At 41.5% G+C, this 24,384-nt stretch overlaps 2 protein-coding genes across 2 annotated transcripts; both read left to right on the plus strand.

Annotated features, from left to right (window-relative positions):
* Nucleotides 1-492: 492 nt before the first annotated feature.
* LOC102708922 (serine/threonine-protein kinase STY46-like) lies at nt 493-7,504 on the plus strand. Its single transcript, XM_006660859.3, has 16 exons — nt 493-876; nt 1,053-1,167; nt 2,352-2,443; nt 2,549-2,662; nt 2,852-2,906; nt 3,203-3,313; nt 3,987-4,040; nt 4,125-4,300; nt 4,385-4,492; nt 4,844-4,917; nt 5,012-5,187; nt 5,867-5,962; nt 6,219-6,299; nt 6,397-6,450; nt 6,894-7,028; nt 7,101-7,504. The coding sequence occupies exons 1-16, from the start codon at nt 617-619 to the stop codon at nt 7,179-7,181; spliced, it is 1,782 nt and encodes a 593-aa protein (XP_006660922.2). The 5' UTR covers nt 493-616; the 3' UTR covers nt 7,182-7,504.
* A 1,307-nt stretch (nt 7,505-8,811) lies between these two features.
* LOC102718390 (mucin-16-like) lies at nt 8,812-24,079 on the plus strand. Its single transcript, XM_015841210.2, is given in 16 exon segments — nt 8,812-8,967; nt 9,061-9,112; nt 10,567-16,632; nt 16,718-17,131; nt 17,276-17,566; nt 17,648-18,073; nt 18,218-18,508; nt 18,594-19,019; nt 19,163-19,453; nt 19,539-19,952; nt 20,093-20,554; nt 20,769-20,999; nt 21,210-21,643; nt 21,645-22,137; nt 22,364-22,594; nt 22,869-24,079. Coding segments are annotated over 16 exon segments (11,595 nt in total). The 3' UTR covers nt 23,786-24,079.
* Nucleotides 24,080-24,384: the final 305 nt, after the last annotated feature.

Raw genomic sequence — 24,384 nt, forward strand, 5'->3', positions numbered from 1 at the left:
ATATCACAGTAGCAGTGCACATGGCACACTGAACCAGACACGGCCTGACCAACCTGCCAAAGTCCAAAATCGAATTGGCTATCAAATATCAATCCCGTTTTGTTGCGGCATGGAAATTCTAAAATTTAAACCAAACTTTGACCCCCTTTTTTCTCTCCTTCCAATAAAAGAAAAACAAAGTAATGGTAATAATAACAAGTTCATACAGTCATCAGAATATCTTGTTTTGATTTGTCCTATTTATTTATTATAAGATCAGATGAAATAATTAATATATTTTATATGTATAAATTTAGCGAGAGCGGGACCATCATATGAGATAAAATGGAAGTAATATTGTTTTGATTGGATTTAAAAGATAGTATTAAACTTTCTGAAGATTTTCTTTTTTGGAAAAGAAGGAAATTTCAGGCGAGGTGGCGCCTATATAAATCTCTCTCATCTCTCTCTCTCTCTCTCTCTCCTCCACCACAGCCGCTGCTCGGCTGCTCGCCTTGCCTTTCTCGATTTTCTTTTTGCAGGAGGAAAAAAATTAATTCGCGTACGATAATATTTTCTGCTCCTCGCCCTCTTCTCGTCGGCTTCGCCTTTCCTAATTCCGCGAGATCGAGACCTAATGGCGGTGGAGGAGGCGGCGGAGAGCTGCGGCAGCCACGCGGCGGCGGCCGGCGGGGGTGGCGGAGGTGGGGCCCCGTCGTCTTCGTCGGCGTCAGCTGGGGGAGGGGCGCAGGCGAGGAAGCAGCAGCAGCAGCAGCGGCACAAGCTGGAGGTGTACACTGAGGTGCTGCGGCGGCTGCAGGACAGCGGCGTGGCCGAGGCGCGGCGGGAGGGGTTCGACGACGGGCTCTGGAACCACTTCAACCGCCTGCCCGCACGGTGAGTGGGTGGGTGAGTGAGTGAGTGCGCGGGCGATCCCCCTCACCGCGTTGGGCGATGCTGCGGGCGGCGGCGTGACGTGAATCGAGTGCCGCGGCGGTGTTGATGGTGATGCTCGCGGCGGCGGCCTGGACTGATTTTGGGGTGTGGTTGGGTTTTGCCTGGTGGTGTTGCAGCTACGCGATGGATGTGAACGTGGAGAGGGCGGAGGACGTGCTGACGCACAAGCGGCTCTTGGAGCAGGCGAAGGATCCGGCGCAGAGGCCGGCTTTCGCCGTGCGGGCCGTGCAGGTGAGGTGTTCCTACCACTTCGTCGCCGCCTCGTAACTCTTTTTTTTTTGGGCAGCAATTCTCAACTCCACCGATGCAATTACTGTAGGCATTACGGAACGCGAAATTTCGCGGTATTATATGGTTTGACTCAATTTCACATAATTGTATTGTTTGACTGTTTGCTGATAATTGCTTGGTTGAGGGTCAGCTTTCCATTGGACATTTCCTCTTCCCCCCCCCCCACCCCCCCCCCCCCCTTTTTTTTCATTCCGTGATTAAGTCGTCGGCACGAAGGTTACACTGCGTGAGTCAATTGGGATTTTATCTGGTTGTGGTTTGGCTTTTCAATTAGAAAGTTGGAAAGTGTCCTCCCTGATTAGCTTTTAAGCTGGACATAGATTCCATTAAGAATTGGATCATTGCCATGCAACACTTTTTGATTCGATCAGGCAGATGATCCAACAGTACACCGTTTTTAGAACCAGTGAGCATTCCCTGGTTCCATTTGTGTTGTAAGACGAAACCATCATCTGTTCACCCAGTTTCAGATTCATTAATACCATTGGCCTCTAATCTGTGTTCCAGGACAAAATGCATCTGAAGCACCATTTTACAAGCATAACCAGACTTTGCAACATGTGACTTAATGAAAGCACCTGTCTGACAGATCACTAAAATCAGTACAAGTGTTTTCATTGACCCACTTTGTTTTTAGTTCTTTTCATTACCAACAGTAGGAGAATACCTTATGGCTTTTGCCTCAACATGTAGTGTGTACTTGTGAAATTCCATGTTTGAGTTTTGGATAGTTTCTTATGTAACAGAAAAGGTATGGATAGGTTCAATACAAATCATGGTAAGCAGCCCCAGTTCCTCGTTGATTAGTAAAAATTTCGACATTCTTCAAACCCTGCACTTTGCTATGAATTATAGCCAAATACCTCTGTTATTGTGGGTGGTGATGCACATTTTGGTGATGAACATTGACTTATTCAAGACTAATGTGTCTAAGTTTTTTATTAACTGCCAGTGTCATATCTGTTCTTTCGTTTTCTAAGTGATATATTACTTTTTAAATTTTATATTCTTGTTTTGATACAGCTTTTGCAGTTTTCTTATAAATGTTAACAAATATTAGCAATCAATTTTAGAGGCCTACTATTTTTGGTCATTATCCTTATTGGAAAGCCTTGATTCATTAGGTGTCTCCGATTCTTGATGGGAATCAGACTGATGCTGATTCGAACACTGCAGGGGAGGAAGTTGCTTCAAAGCTGTTGAACAGGCAACAAAGGTACCTGTGCCTTTTCATCTATTGCTTAATATTTCTTTGGTTTTGCAAAGGACTAATATTGTACCAGTACCTTACCACGTTTTAACATGTAAATTTTATATTCAGCATTCACCCTCCTCCTGCCTTTGGTTCATCTACAAATCTCGAGGCCCTTGCTCTTGAGGCTAGCAAGTCCCAAGGGCAAGATCATGATAGCACCTCAGATAATGTTAATTACAGGTCAGTTGTTGCTTCTATCTATCTTTGTGCCCTCTATTTAATCTTAGTAATACCACAAATTCAAGTTAAATACTTATACTTTGGGAGTAAACGTTGGTGTTGGGAAATCCTAATTGTTGCAGTTCTCTTATGGAAGTGCTTCTTTCCCTGCAGCATACAATAATTTTCTTTTATTTTCTGGCCTTACAGACCCATGCATGAAATCACCTTCTCCACCATTGACAAGCCAAAGCTTCTCAGCGAGGTAGACTTATGCATATTTGAAGATTCCATTAGGAACAGTTTATATATTCAAGATCTTTACTGATACGTTTCATGGTCCATATCAAATATTACTCCCTTCGTTCCATATTATAAAACTTTTTAGGTTTGCCTAGATTCATCCATGTATTAATGTATATGTGTCTAGATTCAATAGCACACATATGAATTTAGGCAAGGCTAGAAAGTTTTATAATGTGGAACAAAGGGAATAATAGTTAAAATTCAATTTGTAATTATTAAGTTTTAACTGATAATGATGTCCTTTGAAACACCCAGCTCACATCCCTGCTTGGCGAACTTGGTCTAAACATTCAAGAAGCACATGCGTTTTCAACAAATGATGGCTACTCACTCGATGTTTTTGTTGTTGTTGGTTGGCATGATGAGGTATTTAAACATTTTTCTGGAGCTATGCTGGCTACACATTTGTTGGTGATATCTCTGCATCATTATGCACTTGGAACAAATTGCAGCAGCCGAAAAAGAAAACACACATGCATGCACACACACACAAAATGCTGGATATTTTCCATCAGCAGTTTTTTACATGCCATGCAAATGACATGACATTTGGTTATCAGAGAATATGCAAACCATAATGTGTTTTTCTTTATTTTATGTACAAATCTAATTGATATATATCTAGCATTGGAACCACATAAGTTTACATGATTGAGTAGTATGCACACTTGAATGAATTTTGTCATAGGTGTGAATGAAATCTGTGTTTCTACTGAGGTGTGCGTGTGTACTCAAGCTTGTACGATTGTTTCTTCTTTACTACAATGATACACAGCTCTCCTGGGTATTCCAGGAACAAAAACACTTGAATGGAAACATATAGCTAAAATGCAATTTATGGTCTGGCATCTGACCTGGTGATGTCTAGCATGTTGATATGATAACAATTACATCATAACTTTGTTTAAATTATGGATGTTGGTATTTCCTACCTTTCCAACAATTTTGCAACCAAACAATTTGTTGTAAATAATATCAGTATAAAAAAAATAGCCAGCATATACCTGTTCAACATTCGTTTATCTGTTTATTTTTATAGGAAACCGAAGATTTAATAGAATCAGTACAGAAAGAAATTGGCAAGATTGATGAGGTGAACCAACCACAGAGCTTCTACTTAATTATGGTTCAGTCCTTAGCTATCACATGCTTATTTTCTGCTTGGTATTGAATACAGACGCAGGGATGGTCTACATCTCATTCATGGTCTTCTCCAGTTGAAAATATGCAGATCGGAGAGAATTCAGCAGCTGACCATGTTGAAATACCTAGAGATGGTGCTAGTGAATGGGAGATCGATGTAAAGCTACTCAAGTTTGGGAATAAAGTAGCATCCGGATCATATGGTGATCTGTGAGTGCTTATTGATTACTATCAAGAAAAAAAAATCCAATTTGTGATTTGATAACTCACTTAACCATCTGTTTGCCTTCCCAGTTACCGGGGTACATATTGCAGTCAAGATGTTGCTATTAAAGTGCTCAAACCTGAGAGGATAAATTCAGACATGCAGCGTGAATTTGCCCAGGAAGTATATATTATGAGGTATGCTACAAGATCTCTCTGTCTGTACCACTTATTTCTCCTGTAATGTATTTACCTTATCCCATTAACTGTTGCTTCTTTTCTATCATGAATGTATCGTATAAAAGCAGCCATAATTGCACTGAACTTATCTTCATAACTACAATGTGTTCGTTCATTTATGATTGCTATTTACCTGCCAACATCTTATTGCATCAATCTTCTGTTTGCTTATGGATTGTTCTATCATATTATCATCTATAACTACTGGTAACTGCATCACCCTTATGAATATGTGTCTTACATTAGTTCTTTCTGCTATGTGCTTTTCTATTTACATTTTAAGCTTATGGGGGTATGTTTGGATTTTAGGAAGGTTCGCCACAAGAATGTTGTACAATTTATTGGTGCATGCACTAAACCCCCAAATCTATGTATTGTCACAGGTATGAAACCAGAATACTCTAGCATGGTAAGTTTTTGATTGTTTATTTTGAGTATTGTAATAACAAGCAAACCTGGTATTCTTCTCTCCTCCAGAATATATGTCAGGTGGGAGTGTCCATGACTATCTGCATAAGCATAAAGGTGTATTCAAACTCCCTGCTTTACTAGGAGTTTCAGTGGATGTTTCAAAGGGCATGAGCTACTTGCACCAAAATAATATTATTCATCGAGATTTGAAAACTGCTAATCTCCTTATGGATGAAAATGGGGTAAGTAATTTAGGAAAATTACTCCCATAATAGTATAATACAAATGCTTTGTATCCCCCTTTTATTTTTACTTCAGTGAATTTAGTGTCCTGTACCTGGAACTATGCAAAATAAATGTATTGTCAGCAACAAGTTCCTTGTGGCATCACTGGCTTCATGCTGATTTTCGGCTAGCTAGAGTCTCTTGTTTCTACCGATCTAATTCATTTCACCTGGTACTTCTCCAGTTACTAACTCTTGTTTGGACAATCTTGCGTCGAGCATTTATATCCAACTTGTTCTTTCAAAAAAAAAAAGTGTTTTCATGCAGGACATGGATCCTCTGCAGTAATGCACATGCATTACTAGCCACTGATGCATGGGCTCAGGTCCACATGTCAGTGACTGGCACTGCATTGGCAGTTTCAAGAAATACTCGTGTGAAAAACTGAAAGGTAGCCACAGTATATGTGGCTACCTGTAATTCAGATTTTAGATTCTGTTAGCTGGATTTTTGGTTCTTGAACACTGCATCACCGTAACATAGCAACTCACTGTTTACAGGGGAATCATATCCTTCATGATGGTAACTTGATGAATTGTAGTGCCAATACAAACTTCTTTTTTTGCTTTATATATGTGATTTATATAACGAAATTGGATAAGTTTACCTGAAAAGCTGTTCTTTTCCCTCTCTCAGACAGTTAAGGTTGCTGATTTTGGTGTTGCACGTGTTAAAGCTCAATCTGGAGTAATGACTGCAGAAACAGGGACATATCGTTGGATGGCTCCAGAGGTGATTTACCTATTGATTTTTGTTTAGTTACTATGCGCCTTATCTACAAACTTGACTGTTTATTATTATTAGGTGGAACTTGGTTGTTTATGTTATGCCCAATTGCCCATAATATTTTTTCGTTTTTTAGTGCTGTAAAATTCAAAATGCGCCTTCCAATGGGACCATGAGTTTTTTATGTCTATCAACAAGATTTTCTGTTCTGCTGTCTGTTCGTATGTCACATCATCACCTCATGAAATTTTACCTGTTATAGGTTATAGAACACAAGCCCTATGATCACAAGGCTGATGTTTTTAGTTTTGGAATTTTGATGTGGGAACTGCTCACAGGGAAGGTACTTTTGTTAGCCACTTGCTACTCTATTCATTCGTAACTTTGAATCATTGTTTTCAGATGTGTTTATAATTGGTATAACAATCTATTGTTTGCAGATTCCTTATGAGTACCTGACACCATTACAAGCAGCTGTAGGTGTGGTCCAGAAGGTGAACATTTTCTTTTCTTTCTACATGCAGCCTACTGTTTTTATTTTGTTTAGAAGAATTCATACTCAACTTATCCTTCCAACCAAATAATCGCATGATGATGGTGAGTATATATATCATTTGGCCTAATGCACATGGATAAACATGGCTAACTTGGAGTTGTTTTTGTTCCAAGGAATCATGTACATGCTTACACTGCTTCAGAAAATTATGCAAATGAACTAGTAAAAAATGCAAAAGTATCATTAGGGCTCTCCAACTCTAGGATTTTTCTTTACCACTGCCTCTTTGACTTATCAATGATACTCTAATATTCTAGTGAAATATTAATATGAATATGCTCTTTGTTATGAAACCCTTGTGAAAACTCTCTCTCTCTCTCTCTCTCTGTCTCTCACAGCATGGAAACCTTCTACTCCTAACCTGGTAAGCCACATTTGCAGGGTTTACGGCCTACAATACCAAAAAATGCTCACGCAAAACTTTCCGAGCTTCTTCAGAAATGTTGGCAACAGGAGCCTGCTGAAAGGCCAGATTTCTCTGAAATTTTAGAAACTCTTCAGAGAATAACAGAGGAGGTTTGTAATTGAACTTAATGCGTACACAATTTAATGGTTGAAGTTTTATGTTCTTGTCAACCAATGCCACAGGTCGGTGATGACCATGATGGAAAGCACAAGGAGAAAATACTGGGCGGACTCTTTTCAGCTTTGAGGGCGCGTGGCCACTGAATGGTGGGGATGTACATGTTGTCAGTCCATATGGAAGGGCCTGAGCTTTGATCAGCGTCAGTTCCTCGGCACGTGCAGCGCCAGTAGCTCAGTACATTGAGATATAGGCCCGCTGCAGTCAACTGAATGAGCAATTTTCAGATGCAGGTCCATCAAGCTATTGACTGTTATACTTTTTTGGCTTACAACTTCCAAATTCCATTACATATGTAACATAGGAAGAGTTGTCTTGAACTGTACATTATTGGTCTGATTCTTCTACTAACGAGTTGTAACATGCAATTGAATAAGAAGCCAAATTCAGGGCGTGTATTATTCTTCCAGACTCTGTGGTTGAGTTATGTTTTATCGTTTAACTACCCACTGCTGTACTATTTCTTGTCTTTGTGGGGCTGTTCTTCATAATTTTGTGTGCAAGAAGGATGTCTAAGCACAATGATGCCCACATGCTCTATCAATCATGGTGTGTAATACTGCCAACAAAAATGCGAATAACCTGCAAGTTGTGATCTGTAACAAGGCACTGCATGCCCAGCTTTGCTCGTGACAGATCGAGCAAAAGTTGCATGCCCTCAGGTGCCAAGATTTCATCCTCGCATTGCCGTGAGAATAGAAGATTCTTAGTGCATCCTCTACTGACATGGCAACGGGAATCATTCCTACGGCCGTTCAGAGGACCTTTGAGCTTTTACGGGTAGCACCTTCTGATGCTAAACTTGCATCGTTAGCATTGCTCTTTTCTGCTCTCCTAACTGTTTCCGCTTCCCCTTTGATGAGCAGAGGAAGGAATGAATAAAGTTACAGCGCAGCTGCATGACAGTGAAGCGCTTTTACGCTTCCACTCTAGATGTTCTGTTTCATCACATGCTATTCCAAGGAGGCACTATGCTTGTTTTGCACTTCAACTTTGAGGTGTGCAAGCTATGCTTGGACTACTGAAAAAAAGTATGCACTAGTATATGTACAATCAAAACGGTGCAAAATATGATTTGTGGGTGTTATATTACCTTGTCAAGGCCAAATAGCCAAATTTCTGTCCAGATCTCTAACAGGTTTAGTTATGCATCACTGGCAAGTAATAAACCAAACATTTTTCTTTCTATTACAAGCAGTAGCCTCTGTTTGCAGCCATGCAAGTACCACTGCCAAGTTATCATGCATGTTTATCAATGCTGAATTGCATTTAGCGACCATGTTTGAGTCATGTTTACAGAACAGGAAAAAGGAAGCACAAGATCTTCTGCATGGTGGATGCACCATTATACCAAATACAATTTTGTCTATAAATTGTTAGGTTTACTACGTTATGAGTATGCAATTCCTGGAATGCCTGCTAGGATTTTTTTTCTTAAATCTTCAGAAGAAAGATCCATAGGTTGTAGGTCAACCAAATTGAATAATCTGATTTTTGTTTACCACAACTTTTTCTCTTTGCCACCTTTATCTCCTTTTTCTTTTTATTTAACACCATTTTGGTCTCTTACAGTATTTGGCCCATCCTTTAGTTTTCTACTTTAAGCATCTTTTCTTTGCTTGGTCCAAGAGGTGGGGAACCTATTCTATTTGAGAGTGAAGTTAATACGTTTGATTTCACATTGTTTCAGCATTGGCAGCATAGGCTCTTGCCATCATGGCAGGGCTTGGTACTGGAGCACCTATTGTGAAGGTGTATCATGAGAAATCTCTGATCTTACCTGATGTTTCAAGGGTGCTCGCATGCCTCTATGAGAAGGATGTCAAGTTTGAGACTCACACAGCCTCTTACAAGAGCCTACTTAGACTCCAGGTAATTGTCTCCAATTTTTGTGATTGTCCAGGCACATCAAGAGCTTATGCATTGTAAACTCATTATCATGCTCTCTTTCTTTGCACTCCTCAGGCATCAACCCATGCTCCAGTTCCGTTCTATGATGGTCCTACATTTCTGGAAGGTAATATTTCAGATTTATGAAATAACAATTACCATTCTATGTCAGATGTATTTCTGGAATATATAATTTATTTAGCTTACAACAACAGGAGATACCGTTTGTTTTGAGCTGTTATTAGAAATATATATTGATGAAATGCTAAAATGACATAGTTTGGGAGCAATTTTCTGTAGTGTACGTGTTGTTAACAACCTGCATGAATATCATGAAAATTTATTCTTTATTTTTAGAAAAAGAAGAAAGTTTTAGTTATTCATCAGAACATACATCATTTCACTTTGGCATGGTAGTTAACAAGTACTACCCTCGTCTCAAAATACTACGCAGTACTACCTTTGTAGTTCAATTGTACTACAAAGGTAGTAGTAATTTGAGACGGAGGTAGTATACAGCTAGTCGGCTGGTGATGCTAGATTATCTGTGTAGTGCCAACCATCTTGTTTCAAAGCATATGCTCTGTCAGCAAATTCTGTAGCACTGAAACAACTAGCAATGATCTGGTGATTATTTCTGCCATAAAAGCAGTCTCTGGTTGTCAAAAAAAGCAGACTCTAGAAATATTTCCACAAAATGGTAGAACATAGAAATTCACATGTTCACTCAGGGTGATCTATAACACAATGTATATTATATAGTAGTAGTTTGTTCTTGAAGTACAGATGGCAGAAATCATTTTGTGTGTCTAATATCATCCAAGGTACAAGTTATTGTACAGAGATCCACATTTCGCTGCAAGCATGCCAGACCAAAATAACCGATGTGCTTAGTTGCATATGAACTTGATCATACAACACAATCATGCATTAGAACTGAAACAAACATGCACCTGCAATCAAGTATATAACTATGTTGGGGCTTTTGCAAATTTGCCATTGGTTTTTTCTAAATTGCAAAAATGCCACTAGAATGACAATTCTAGTGGCATTTTTGTAATTTTCTAATGGCAGTTTTGCAATAACGTTTCAAATCAGTGGCAACTATGTTATATGTGATGTTCACGTCAAGAAATGTTATATGTGATATGAAGTAAATTAGCCAAAATATTTGCTTCTCACACAGTAAATGCGAGTTTTTCTATTGGTTTAAGGACAATAAAGGATTTTATTTAGTATACTTGTAGGCACAGACTTATTGATGTAGTACTGGCTGAATACAATTCGGCATTGGTAAACAATATCCCAATCCCAAAATGTTAATTTTCAACTGCACCTCTACGTTGAGTTGACAATTCTTGAGGGTTCATATTAGTTAATGCACATTGTGAAACGACACTTTATGGTGACAGTTCAAATATAACTCAAAGTCAACTGCTCTTCGGTACTAACACTTCAGTTGAAAGTTCCTTCTATTCCATTCTCCAAATTATATTCTTTTGTTATGCTACTAAATCAAGCCTTTCAAAACAATACAGTTTATCATTCAGTCCAAATTGACTATCAATCTTCTAATTTCAGAATCCAGAGAAATCTGCCGCTATGTGGCAGAAACTTATGAACATCACGGATATCCGTTCCTCCTTGGGAAGGATGCCCTTGAGAGAGCTTCAATTGAGCAATGGCTCCATCATGAGGAGCATACTTTCAACCCTGCAAGCCGGGCCTTATTCTGCCACTTAGCCTTCCCCCTGGATAGAGAAGATGATGATATAGAGATGCAGAAGGCAAAGTTAGAAGAGATTCTGGAAGTTTATGAGCAAAGGCTCAGTGACAGTGAATTCCTTGCTGGCAACAAATTCACCCTCGCTGACCTTGTTCACTTGCCAAATTCCCACTATATCACAGCATCAAGCAAATTTGTCTACCTCTATGACTCAAGAAAGAATGTGCAGAGGTGGTGGAATGATATTTCTACCCGGGCTTCCTGGAAGCAGGTACTGAGTTATATGACAAGGGTGGAGCAGCAGCACAAATTGGAGGAATTTGAGAAACAGAAGCAGCAGGAGTGGCAGAGAGAGCATCGTACAGCCGCTGGAGGCAGAACTCGACTGTACTCACAGAAGCATACCATTACTGGCACAAGGTCTCAGACAATATTGGTTCCTCCTCCTCCTGGTACTGTCTCACCATCTCCCATTGCTCCTCAGGCAGATCAGCCTCCTCCTGCTGATTCTTTATCTGAGAAAGCATCAGTATCCTCGAGCCAAAGTACTACTACTCATAAATCGTTAACTTCCCCAAACAAACAGACTACCATCTTTAATACCCATCAAGAAACTCCACCAGACTTGGACCAAAGTACTCAAATAACCAACACCTCATCTACCCCAAGCCTTGGTACCTTCCATACTGCACCTGATAAACCTCCAAGAATTCATGCTGATATGTCCAGCATTAGAGATGTCTCAGTTCCCTCTGACGCCACAGAGACAGACCTTCCCACTAGACCCTATATTGAACCTACCCCACAAAAACCTCCAGCATTGCTGGACACTCATTCTCAAACCAGTCTAGCAGCAACCAAAGAAGATTCTGACCAACTCAATGCATCTGACTTGTATAAAAGTGACAGAAAATCTACTGGTGTTTATTCCGAGGAAAAGGAATCAATATCATATACTGCTCACACTTTTGAAGGCACATATGGTAAATCCACTACCCAGGGAGCTACAGATAGTTTTCCCAGCAATCTCCACTCTACTGAACACCAGATGCTGCAGTCTAAGCAGTGGCATGCTGCCACATCTGGCTTGCGCAATCTGCAGGGAGATATTGATTCAATGCCTAGTCGTCAAGTAAAACCAAGCAAAGATGTGCAACAATACCCACCACAAGATTCAGAGCAAGCAAGCATCCGTCCTGTTGCTCAAGAACCAAAGAGCAGGAAGGACAAACTAGTTCGAGGTCCAGAAATTATAGCTCAAACACCCCATACTTATCAGACAAGGGATGCTTCTCTGCAGCCGCGAGATGCTGCTGATGCTAGAATTTCAGAGAATGAAACATCATTTGATCGAAGGAAAAAAGGTGCTGATTGGCCAAAGCATTCAACGGAGGAAGATGCCCAAGCTACACCTTTCCAAACAACATATGATGATTCTCAAGGTGCCACTCAGAGAGCAAGAGAAACTTCTTTTGTACCAAGGAGAACAATGGATCAAGATGTACATGATACCAGTCAAGTAATAAGGACTTATGGCTCTGCACCTTCTAGATTGCAACCTAAGGATGCTTCACAAGATGTTCCTCTGTCATCAAAGAAAGCACCATCTAAAGTTCCTCACACAACCACACATGTTTCTACAGGGTACCAAGGTGCTCAAGAGTTCATCCAAGGTAGCGAGACACCTAAACAAAGGCGAATGGAGGTTCAAGACAGCTTAGAAGAAACTAAGGCTGGCGAATATGCAATGCCTAGAGAACAACCTTCAAAAGATTTGCAAGAAGCAACTCCTCCCTTGAGACAAGCAGAAGCTAAAGATATTCGGCACACTGTCCCTTCCTTCCAAAAGCAAGAAACAGCTGATTCTCATAGTACAACTACACCATTCCAAAGGAGGTACCCTGAAGTTGAAGACACCAGCAAAGAACTAACACATAAGCCAAAGGAAACAGGGGCTGGGGTTGCTCAACATGACTTTGAAGAAACAAAGGCTCTTGATTCAGCGACATTTGGAGGCAGAGCACAGCCCCAAGATACTCAGCGAGCTGCAATTACTCCACCGAAGCAAGCAACAGCAAACAATGTTCTTAGTGCGACTCCACTTTCCCCAACAAGATATCCAACTGCAGAAGACAGCGGTAGGCAACCCAGAAGAACAGCTTCTACATCATCAGGAAAAGCAGTTCAAGATGGCAGAGATAAAGAACCAAAGAGTGTTGATTTCACATCATCCAGAGAGCAACCTTCAGATGTTAGGCGCACTGCTGCTTCCTTCCAAAAGCAAGAATCAGCTGATTCTCGTAGCACAACTACGCCATTCCAGAGGAAGTACCCTGATGTTGAAGACACCACCAAAAAACCAAGAGATAAACCAAAGGAAACAGTGGGTGAGGATTCTCGAGGCATATCTGAAGAAATACAAGCTCTTGACTCTACGTTATTTGGAGGCAGAGCAAGGCCCAAAGATACTCATCAAACTGCAATTACTCCATCTCATCAAGCAGCAGCCAAAGATGCTCCCGATGTGACTCCATTTTCCCCAACAAGATATCCAGCTGCAGAAGTCATCAACAGGCAACTCAGAAGAACAGCTTCTACACCAACAGAGAAAGAAGTTCAAGATGGTAGAGATGCCTTTATAGAACCGATAAGTGTTGATTCCACATCATCCAAAGAGCAACCTTCAGATGTTCGTGGAGTTTTTTCTTCCCTTCCAAAGGATGAAGCAGGTGATTCTCGTAGGAAAACCATGCCATTCCAACAGGGATATCCTGATATTGATGACACCACCAAAGAACCAAGAGATAAACCAAAGGAAACAGGAGTTGAGGTTGCTCAATATGGCTTTAAAGAAGCAAAGGCTCTTGACTCTACATTGTTCAGAGGGAGAGCACAACCCGAAGATACTCAGCAAGCAGCAATTACTCCGTCTCAGCAAGCAGCAATTACCCCGTCTCAGCAAGCAGCAGCCAACGATGCACTCAGTGTTACTCCACTTTACCCAACAAGATATCCAGCTGCAGAAGACAGCAGCAGGCAACCCAGAAGAACAACTTCTACACCAACAGAGAAAACAGTTCAAGATGGCAGAGATGCCATGAGAGATCCAAGGAGTGTTGATTCCACATCATCCAGAGAGCAACCTTCAGATTTTCGGCAAACTGGTGCTTCCTTCCAAAAGCAAGAGGCCGCTGATTCTCATAGCACAATTATGCCATTCCAAAGGAGGTACCCTGATGTTGAAGACACCACCAAAGAACCAAGAGATAAGCCAAAGAAAACGGTGGGTGAGGATTCTGAAGAAACACAAGCTCTTGACTCTACATTATTTATAGGCAGAGCAAAGCCCAAAGATACTCAAGAAACTGCAATTACTCCATCTCAGCAAGCAGCAACCAAAGATGCTCTCAGTGTGACTCCACTTTCCCCAACAAGATATCCAGCTGCAGAAGATACCAGCATGCAACCAAGAAGAATAGCTTCTACACCAACAGAGAAAGTAGTTCAAGATGGTAGAGATGCTTCTATAGAATCGACAAGTGTTGATTCCACCTCATCCCAAGAGCAGCCTTCAGATGTTCGTCGAGCTTCTGCTTCCCTTTCAAACCAAGAAGCAGCTGATTCTCGTAGGACATCCATGCCATTCCAAAGGAGGTACCCTGATATTGACAACACCACCAAAAAACTAAGAGACAAGCCAAAGGAAACCATGGATGATGATGCTCAAGACGTATCTGAAGAAACAAAGGTTATTGACTCTACATTATTTAGAGGGAGTGCACAGCCTCAAGATACTCAGCAAGTGGCAACTACTCCGTCTCAGCAAGCAGCAGCCACTGATTCTCTCAGTGTAACTCCGCTTTCCCCAACGAGATATCCAAATGCAGAAGACAACAGCAGGCAACCCAGAAGAACAACTTCTACACCAACAGAGAAAGCAGTTCAAGATGGTAGATATACCTTCAGAGAATTGATGAGTGTTGATTCCACATCATCCAGAGAGCAACCTTCAGATGTTCGGCAAGCTGACGCTTCCTTCCAAAAGCAAGAAGCAGCTAATTCTCGTAGCACAACTATGCCATTCCTAAGGAGGTACCGGGATATTGACGACACCAAAGAACCAAGAGATAAACCAAAGGAAACAGTGGGTCAAGATGTGGAAGACACTATTGAGGAATCAAATACCGCTGACTCTTTATTGTTTGCCACACAACCTTCTGATATGCCCCAAGCTGCACTCACTCCATCAAAGAAAGTGACACCTGAAGATGCTCCTACTGTGTCTCCACCTTTGCCAACAAGATATCCAAGTGTTGAAGACACCAGAAAGCAATCTATGGGAACTACAACTCTGGAAGCACCTCAAGATATTAGAGAACCAAAGGCTGTTGACTCCACATCATCCCCTGGACCTTCAGATCCTTTGAGAGCTTCTGCCTCCCTCCCAAAGCAAGAAGTGGACGATGCTCACAGAACTACCACACCATTTCAAAAGATAGATCCTGAACTTAAGAACACCACAAAGCCTGTTAAAGACAACATTTCTACATCATGGGAAATGACAGCTCAAGATGCTAAAGACGCTTTCAAAGAAACAAAGATTCCTGATTCTGCAGCACCCAGTATGTCTGAAATGGATTCAAGTAGAACTGATGCAGAGGCTCAAGCAGAAGCTCAAGATACTTGGGATGGAGGCAGGCAAAGCAGAGGTACCTGGGATAAAGGAATGCAAAGAAGAGAAACCATTTCTGCACGAAAGGAAATGGTGGCCAAAGATGCTGAAGACATGTCTGCAGAAACAAAGACTGGTGATTTTTCATCTATAAGGCAATCTCCTGAACTTCTGCAAGCTAGTTCTCAATCAAGGCAGGTTGTGCCTGATAATGCTCGTGGTGCTACTAAGGGACCCAAAGTGTCATTCACCAATGAGACAATACAGTCTCCAGATGTTAAGGATACAACCAGGGAATCCAGAGTTGCCTCTGAAGAGATTATAGGACCTGCTTCAACATTAGACAGAGTGGAATCTTTTGGTTCTCATGATACCCAACACACCAATGAAGGATCTAGAATACCGTCTGCTGATGAAAGAGAGGATGTTTCAACACAATTTCAGTCAGATGCTCAAGATGTTTTAAAGGAACTAAAATCGTCATTTACAGATCAGAGAGGCATGGATTCATCACATTCACAGGCAGAATCTGGAAAAGATACTCTAGCAACAAAAGGAGGAAAAACATTCTCAACTGAGAAACTTAGGGAGATGCCCATAGAAAGTGAAGCCTCAGGACCCACAGGACAGCGTACAGATTCTGGGTACCCTTCTGTGGAAGGCAGTCAACAAGCTCGAACCCTCCCAGCTGGTGGGAAAGTAGACTATTCCACTCCAAAGCATCAACCACCTCCTGGTTCTCCATCTGCCTCTCATGAGAAACCAGCTTCAGCACCACCCAGGGAAAGATTTCGTGATGACTATAGCACTGAATATCCAATGAAAAAAGACACAATTGATGATCAGAAAGAGGTGCCACCTCTTTCGAGCCAAGGCCCAACTTCCCAAGTACAACATGCCTCTCAAACATCACAGAAAGAAGCTCCTGATAATGGTGTGTCAACCATTGATCAATGGCGGCTTGCGCCTAGGACAATGAAAGATGTAACTCCTATTTCTGGCGATGATGTGACTGGTCTGTCTAGTGACGATCAAATTCCACCACCAATGGGCCAAGAGACAATTCCAAGCATTCAGGATGCCAATGAGCCTACTGATGTGTTGGACAAAACCAAAAAGACCAAACCAACCTCAACTGATCAAGAAGGCATGGCACCCACTGCCGGGCTAGGATCAACTCTGGAATCCCAGCTTGGTGGTACGTTAGCAGCTGAAGTAGTCCACACTGATCAGAAATCCACTCTGGCAGGTAACTAATTTCTCTTTACTGTTGGAAAAAGTGATTTGGGTTATAAAAGCCTCCTCAAAATAACAGTTCCACTAATGTATTTCAGATCGTGAGTCAGCTCGTGCCACACAACCCCTTTCATCTGTTGAGCCAATCAAAGATCATGCAGCTGATCAACCTGTGGTTCCGCAACCAATCTTTTATCAACAAGCCAGAACATCTCCATCAATCACAAGACGAGCACAAACCTTGGATAATCTTGGTGCCATAAGCAAAATCCAGGAAGTCTCTCTTCATAGTCAACCAGTTGACTATTCAGCAGTATCACATGTTTCAACTGAAGAACAAGTACCCCGTGCACCTCCACCTTCTGCATCTCTCAAATCTGTTCCCGCTGAAGATATACATGCTGACGCCAATGGCAAAGTTCAAACCATGAAGCCATCGGCGACTCCCGATGCTCCACATGTTACCACGCCTGCTGAAGTAGCTCTTTCTGAACAGAAATTAGCTCTAGCTGGTACTTAATTATCCTAACATCTTATTGCAGCCATTTAGCTCGCCATCTACATGTGTACAGATTAGTCATAGATAAGCTGCCTTTAGGTGTTAAAATTTTCCTGAAGAAGTTATCTCGTTGCTGACGCTGGCTCTTCGATTACAGGTCAAGATTCATCTCAGTCTACACAATTGCCTTCACCCGATGAGCCAAGGAGCCAAGAGAACGATGCTGAGTTAACTCAAGCACAACCAACTCCTGAGTCTCCACCTGACCTTTCGTCACAATATGGTGTGCCTACTGATGTGTTGGACAAAACCGAAAAGACCAAATTGACCCCAACTGACCAAGAAGGCGTGGCACCCACTGCTGGGCCAGGATCAACTCTGGAATCCCAGCTTGGTGGTACGTTAGCAGCTGAAGTAGTCCACACTGATCAGAAATCCACTCTGCCAGGTAACTAATTTCTCTTTACCGTTGAAAGAAGAGATTTGGGTTATAAAAGCCTCCTCAAAATAATAGTTCCACTTATTTCAGATCATGAGTCAGCCCGTGCCACACAACCCCTTCCATCTATTGAGCTAACCAAAGAAGATACTAATGTTTCTACAGCTGATCAACCGGTGGTTCCGCAAACATTTTTTTATCAACAAGCCAGAACATCTCCACCAATCACAAGACAAGCACAAACCTCGGATAATCTTGGTGCCATAAGCAAAATCCAAGAAGTCTCTCCTGATAGTCAACCAGGTGACTATTCAACAGTATCACCTATTTCAACTGAAGAACAAGTACCCCGTGCACCTCCACCTTCTGCATCTCTCATATCTACTCCCGCTGAAGATATATCTACTGACACCAATGGCAAAGTTCAAGCCACGAAGCCATCAGCGACTCCCGATGGTCCACATGTTACCACACCTGGTGAAGTAGCTCTTTCTAAACAGAAATTAACTCCAGCTGGTAATTAGTTATCCTAACATCTAATTGCAGCCATTTAGCTCACCATATACATGCGTACATATTAGTCATAGATAAGCTTCGTTCAGGTGTTAAAATTTTCCTGAAGAAGTTATCTCGTTGCTGACGGTGGCTCTTCGATTACAGGTCAAGATTCATCTCAGTCTACACAATTGCCTTCACCTGATGAGCCAAGGAGCCAAGAGAACGATGCTGAGTTTACTCAAGTACAACCAACTCCCCAATCTCCACCTGACCTTTCATCACAATATGGTGTGCCTACTAATGTGTTGGACAAAACCGAAAAGATCAAACCGACCACAACTGACCAAGAAGGCGTGTCACCTACTGCTGGGCCAGGATCAACTCTGGAAACCCAGCTTGGTGGTACGTTAGCAGCTGAAGTAGTCCACACTGATCAGAAATCCACTCTGCCAGGTAGCTAATTTCTCCTTACTGTTGGAAAAAGAGATTTGGGGTATAAAAGCCTCATCAAAATAACAGTTCCACTAATGTATTTCAGATCGCGAGTCAGCTCATGCCACACAAGCCCTTTCATTTGTTGAGCCAACCAAAGAAGATACTAATGTTTCTGCAGTTGATCAACCGGTGGTTCCGCAAACAATCTTTTATCAACAAGCCAGAACATCTCCATCAATTACAAGACAAGCACACACCTCGGATAATCTTGATGCCATAGGCAAAATCGAAGAAGTCTCTCCTGATAGTCAACCAGCTGACTATTCAGCAGTATCACCTATTTTAACTGAAGAACAAGTACCCCGTGCGCCTCCACCTTCTGCATCTGTCAAATCTGTTCACACTGAAGATATACGTGCTGACGCCAATGGCAAAGTTCAAACCACGAAGCCATCAGCGACTCCCGATGCTCCACATGTTACCACACCTGCTGAAGTAGCTCTTTCTGAACAGAAATTAGCTCTAGCTGGTAATTAGTTATCCTAACATCTTATTGAGCCATTTAGCTCGCCATCTATATGCGTACATATTAGTCATAGATAAGCTTCCTTCAGGTGTTAAAATTTTCCTGAAGAAGTTATCTCGTTGCTGATGCTGGCTCTTCGATTACAGGTGAAGATTCATCTCAGTCTACACAATTACATTTGCCCGATGAGCCAAGGAGCCAAGAGAACGATGCTGAGTTAACTCAAGCACAACCAACTCCTGAGTCTCCACCTGACCTTTCGTCACAATATGGTGTGCCTGCTGATGTGTTGGACAAAATTGAAAAGACCAAACCGACCTCAACTGACCAAGAAGGCATGACACCCACTGCTGGGCCAAGATCAACTCTGGAATCCCAGCTTGGTGGTATGTTAGCAGCTGAAGTAGTCCACACTGATCAGAAATCCACTCTGCCAGGTAACTAATTTCTCTTTACTGTTGGAAAAAGTGATTTGGGGTATAAAAGCCTCCTCAAAATAACAGTTCCACTAATGTATTTCAGATCGTGAATCAGCCCGTGCCACACAACCCCTTTCATCTGTTGAGCCAACCAAAGATGATGCAGCTGATCAACCGGTGGTTCCGCAACCAATCTTTTATCAACAAGCCAGAACATCTCCATCAATCACAAGACAAGCACAAACCTCGGATAATCTTGGTGCCATAACCAAAATCCAGGAAGTCTATCCTGATAGTCAACCAGCTAACTATTCAGCAGTATCACCTGTTTTAACTGAAGAACAAGTACCCCGTGCACCTCCACCTTCTGCATCTGTCAAATCTGTTCCCGCTGAAGATGTATCTACTGACACCAATGGCAAAGTTGAAACCCTGAAGCCATCAGCGACTCCCGATGCTCCACATGTTATGACACCTGGTGAAGTAGCTCTTTCTAAACAGAAATTAGCTCCAGGTGGTAATTAATTATCCTAACATCTAATTGCAGTCATTTAGCTCACCATATACATGCGACATATTAGTCTTAGATAAGCTTTGTTCAGGTGTTAAAATTTTTCTGAAGTTATATGGTTGCTGACGCTGGCTCTTCGATTACAGGTCAAGATTCATCTCAGTCTACACAATTGCCTTCGCCCAACGAGCCAAGGAGTCAAGAGAACGATGCCGAGTTAACTCAAACACAACCAACTCCTGAGTCTCCACCTGACCTTTCATCACAATATGGTGTGCCTACTGATGTGTTGGACAAAACCGAAAAGACCAAACCGGCCTCAATTGATCAAGAAGGCGTGGCACCCACTGTGCCTGATCCAACACAAATCAATAGTGACATTCTTCCCACTAGTGGTTATGGGCCAACAAGTTCTCCAAATAATCAAGAGACACAGCCTCTTGCTGGAGCTCAAGCACCACCTACTATGGATAGTAGTTTCTCTACATTTGTTCAGAATAGGCCTGCTAATTCCTTGCAAAATTTTGATTCATCAATGCCATCCGCAACTGATGAAGCAGTCAAGGCACCTATGGTGAACCCTACACCAACAACAGATGCTCCACAAGGTACTGCATCATTTAAATTAATACTTGGTGAATAGAACTAGGTACTAGGTTTCTCTTTTTTATGGGGAATTGATGCACCCTTTATTGAAACAATGTTAGAGGCCTAGTGCTAGTATTACAATTGTTCTAAGAATTCTTCAAAGCTAGATATTTTTCTTATGACTGGTGATCAAAGCTATTTCTGCTGCAGCTAACTCCACCTGTTAAATTGCAGGCAAAGATTTAGCTCAATCTACACAGCTGCCTCCCTCTACTGAATCGAGTCAAAAGGTGTCTAAAGTTGTTAAAGATGATCAAACCATTGTATCAGAACCATATACTATTCAAGACACCATATCATCTTCAGTGGGCTCTAGAGGGCCATCAAGTTCAGATTCTACATATCCTACAGTAAAAAAACAAGAATTTGACCCTGATGCAGTGAAACCAAGTCTTCCTATGACAGGTAATATGTTGTTGAGTTCTTCACAATCTAAAAGTTTTTGTTTTAGCCAATCAACCCGAGGGTTAGAGGCTCTTAAAGATTCATATATCAGGCTGATCACAGAGGAAATTCGCTAGTCCAGAATCCTAAATAGCGATCCTTCACTTTGAGCCTGCCACCAGTTCATCGTAATAATAGTCTTATATAGTTCTATTTATCCCTGCACCTCAGCAACACCTGGGGACATACAACCTTCGTCACCCAAAGAATACATGGAAGTAACTGAAGAAATATCGAAGCAACAACAACAAACTGACCAGTCCAGCACAGAATCATCTAAAGATGAAAACAAGCCCAATGGAGTAAGTACTAGCATCTCAACAACAACTGGAGACATGCACCCGTCACCACCCAAGGAAAGCATGGAATCAACTGAAGAAGCCAGAAACCAACAAAAGGCACAAGACAGCAAGGAGCAAGTTAAAGATACTGAGGAACAGAACACTGGAACTGGTGAGCCTGAAAAATCAAACCTCCCACAAAAACATGAATCAGATGAACAACGGAATATCTCAAGAAGAAGCTTTAGATCAATCAGGAAAACAAGCTTCAGGGGTTCAGCAACCAGGCAGCGATGTTTCCAAATCAACAAAGGATACATCAAGTGGAAGCATAATGACCCCTGAAGAATACATGCGTGACCTACAAGCCAAAGGCAATACTCAAGATGAAGAAATTGAGACAGCGATCTCGGAGAAGGAGCAGCCTAAGGCAAGAGATTCCCAAGCTAATACTAATGGAATTATCAGTAGCCAGTCTGAGGTGCAGGCTTCTGAGATATCTGAGAGACAAACTTCAAGTCTTGAAGATATGAATAGGAACTCTAAAGAAACAGGTGGCTATCTGCTAGCAACAACTTCCTCAAATAATAAAGAGGCACAGCCTCCTGCAGGAACTCCAACACCATCTATTGAGGGTAGTAGTTCCTCTACATTTCTTCAGGATGTGCCTGATAATTCCTTGCCAAATTTCGATTTACCGAGGTCATCCACAACTGATGAAGCAGTCAAGCCACCTATGCTGTTGAGCCCTGGACCAGCTCCAGAGGCTTCACCAGGGACTGCATCTTTCCCCGCTCCAGCCCCAGATGCTCCACAAGGTACTGCACCATTTAAATTAATCCCTGGTGAACAGAATTTCACTCAACTCTTTTGTATGGGGAATTGATGCACCCATTACTGATGAAACCATGTTAGACTAGGCCTAGTACTAATATTTCAATTGTTCTTACAATTATAATATTTCTCAATGCTAGATATTTTTGTTATAACTGGTGATCAAAGCAGAAGTTTCTGCCACAGCTTACTCCATCTATTGCATTGCAGACAAAGATTTAACTCAATCTACACAGCTGCCTCCCTCTATTCAATCAAGTCAAAAAGTGTCTAAAGTTGTTAAAGACGACCAAACCATTGGATCACAATCATCTACTGTTCAAGACACTATACTATCTTCAACAGTCTCTGGAGGGTCATCAAGTTCAGATTCTACATCTCCTACAGGGCAAAATCAAGAATTTGACCCTGATGCAGTGAAACCGAGTCTTTCTACAATAGGTAATATGTTGTTGAGTTCTTTAGTATCTACAAGTTTCTGTTTTAGTTAATGAACTTGACGGTTTGAAACCCTTAAAGATTATAATATCAGGTTGATCGTAGTGGAAATTCGCTAGTCCAGAACCCTAAATAGTGATCCTTCACTTTGAACCCACCACCAGTTCATCATAGTAATAGTCTTATATAATTGTATTTATCCCTGCAATGTTACGTTAGAACAAACTTCTCATACTTAGCTGCTGATGAGTCTGGAATGACTGTCCTCAAATTATAGATATGGATTCTGTACATCCTCCACGTGAAGCTTCTCTTGATTTTTCAAGCAATGAGAAAACTACCTCCCAGGGTAGTCAGGCGAACAACCTGCCAAACATCAGTCTCTCTGTCTCAGCGAGTCAATTAGTTGATCAATCCGAAAATGGTGCTGCCACTGGAGCGCCCTCTGCAGAATTGGTACCATCAAATTCTCAAGAAAACTCTCAAGGTATGCCAATCAAAGAAATATCCAAGCAGCAACAGCAAACTGACCAGTCCAGTACTAAATCATCTAAAGATGACAACAAAGAGACCAACGGAGGAAATGCTGGCATCTCAACAAAACCTAAAGACATACAGCCTTCACCACCCAAGGAAAGCATGGAAATAACTGAAGAAGCCAGAAACCAACAAAAGTCACAGGACAGCATGAAGCAAATTGAAGATGTTGACGAACAAAACACTGGAACTGGTGAGCCTGATAAATCAAACCTCGGCAAAAACATGAATGAGAAGAATAACGGAATATCTCAAGATCAAGCTTTAAGCCAATCAGGAAAACCAGCTTCAGGGGTTGAGCTACTGGGCAACGCTGTTCCCAAATCAACAAAGGACACATCAAGTGGCATCCAAACATACGATAAATCTGAGAATAGCTTGATGTCATCTGAAGAGCACACACTGGATCTACAAGCCAAAGGCAATAATACTCAAGGTGGAGAAATGGAGACACAGACCTTGGAAACGGAGCAGCCTAAAGAAAGTGATCCCCAAACTAATAGTAATGGAATTATCAATAACCAGTCTCAGGCACAGGCTTCAGATATACCCGAAGGACAAGCTTCAAGTACGGAAGATCTGAAAGGGAATTCTAGAGAAACAGATAGCTCAACCAACGACACCAAACCTGGAGGCACTGAAGATAATACATCTTGATGAACTGCAACCCGTCAGCCTATCCGTGTTGCTGGAGTGCACTACTGAATAAACATCAAGTAAGAAGAAGCCATTGCACATTTACCTTGTTTATTTCTATTGTTTCTATATATTTTTTATCATATAATAAGGTCATCCCCTTGTCATACTTGGATGATGCCACTACCATTCTGGACTATGGTTCTTTGTTTAACCAAGTGATTTGCTTTCTTGTAAAAGCATTTACGTTTTATCATATTTTTGTTAATGATGAAACTGCAACGACGTTCACTTTATTTGATATCCTCCGTTGTGGCAACCCATATTGTGTATTTGTGCATTCGATTTGATTATCTGCGGGTGCTAGTATTAAGTAGATGCTGAGTGAAATTTTGATTCTCATTTCTATCATAGCATCCATTGCATTTTTTTTAGATAATGGATTAACCGGCCTCTACACCAACAAAGGGTGTACTCGCCAAAAACATCCAGTGCACTATGTTGTCTATTCTAGGGTGGTGTTTGGGACAAGGGGCTAAACTTTAGCCCCTTGTCCCATCGAATATTTGAACACTTATTATGTTATAAATAGTAAACGTTGAATATTAATAAAACCTATT

This window comes from Oryza brachyantha, chromosome 9, assembly GCF_000231095.2.
Source record: "Oryza brachyantha chromosome 9, ObraRS2, whole genome shotgun sequence".
Classification (NCBI taxonomy): Eukaryota; Viridiplantae; Streptophyta; class Magnoliopsida; order Poales; family Poaceae; genus Oryza; species Oryza brachyantha.

Bases quoted from the DNA above. Each gene is read 5' to 3' on its own strand.
- LOC102708922 (XM_006660859.3), top strand. From the start codon at position 617: ATGGCGGTGGAGGAGGCGGCGGAGAGCTGCGGCAGCCACGCGGCGGCG. The intron at 2,663-2,851 runs GTCAGTTGTTGC...CTGGCCTTACAG, and splicing joins TCAGATAATGTTAATTACAG to ACCCATGCATGAAATCACCT. The intron at 5,963-6,218 runs GTGATTTACCTA...TACCTGTTATAG, and splicing joins ATCGTTGGATGGCTCCAGAG to GTTATAGAACACAAGCCCTA.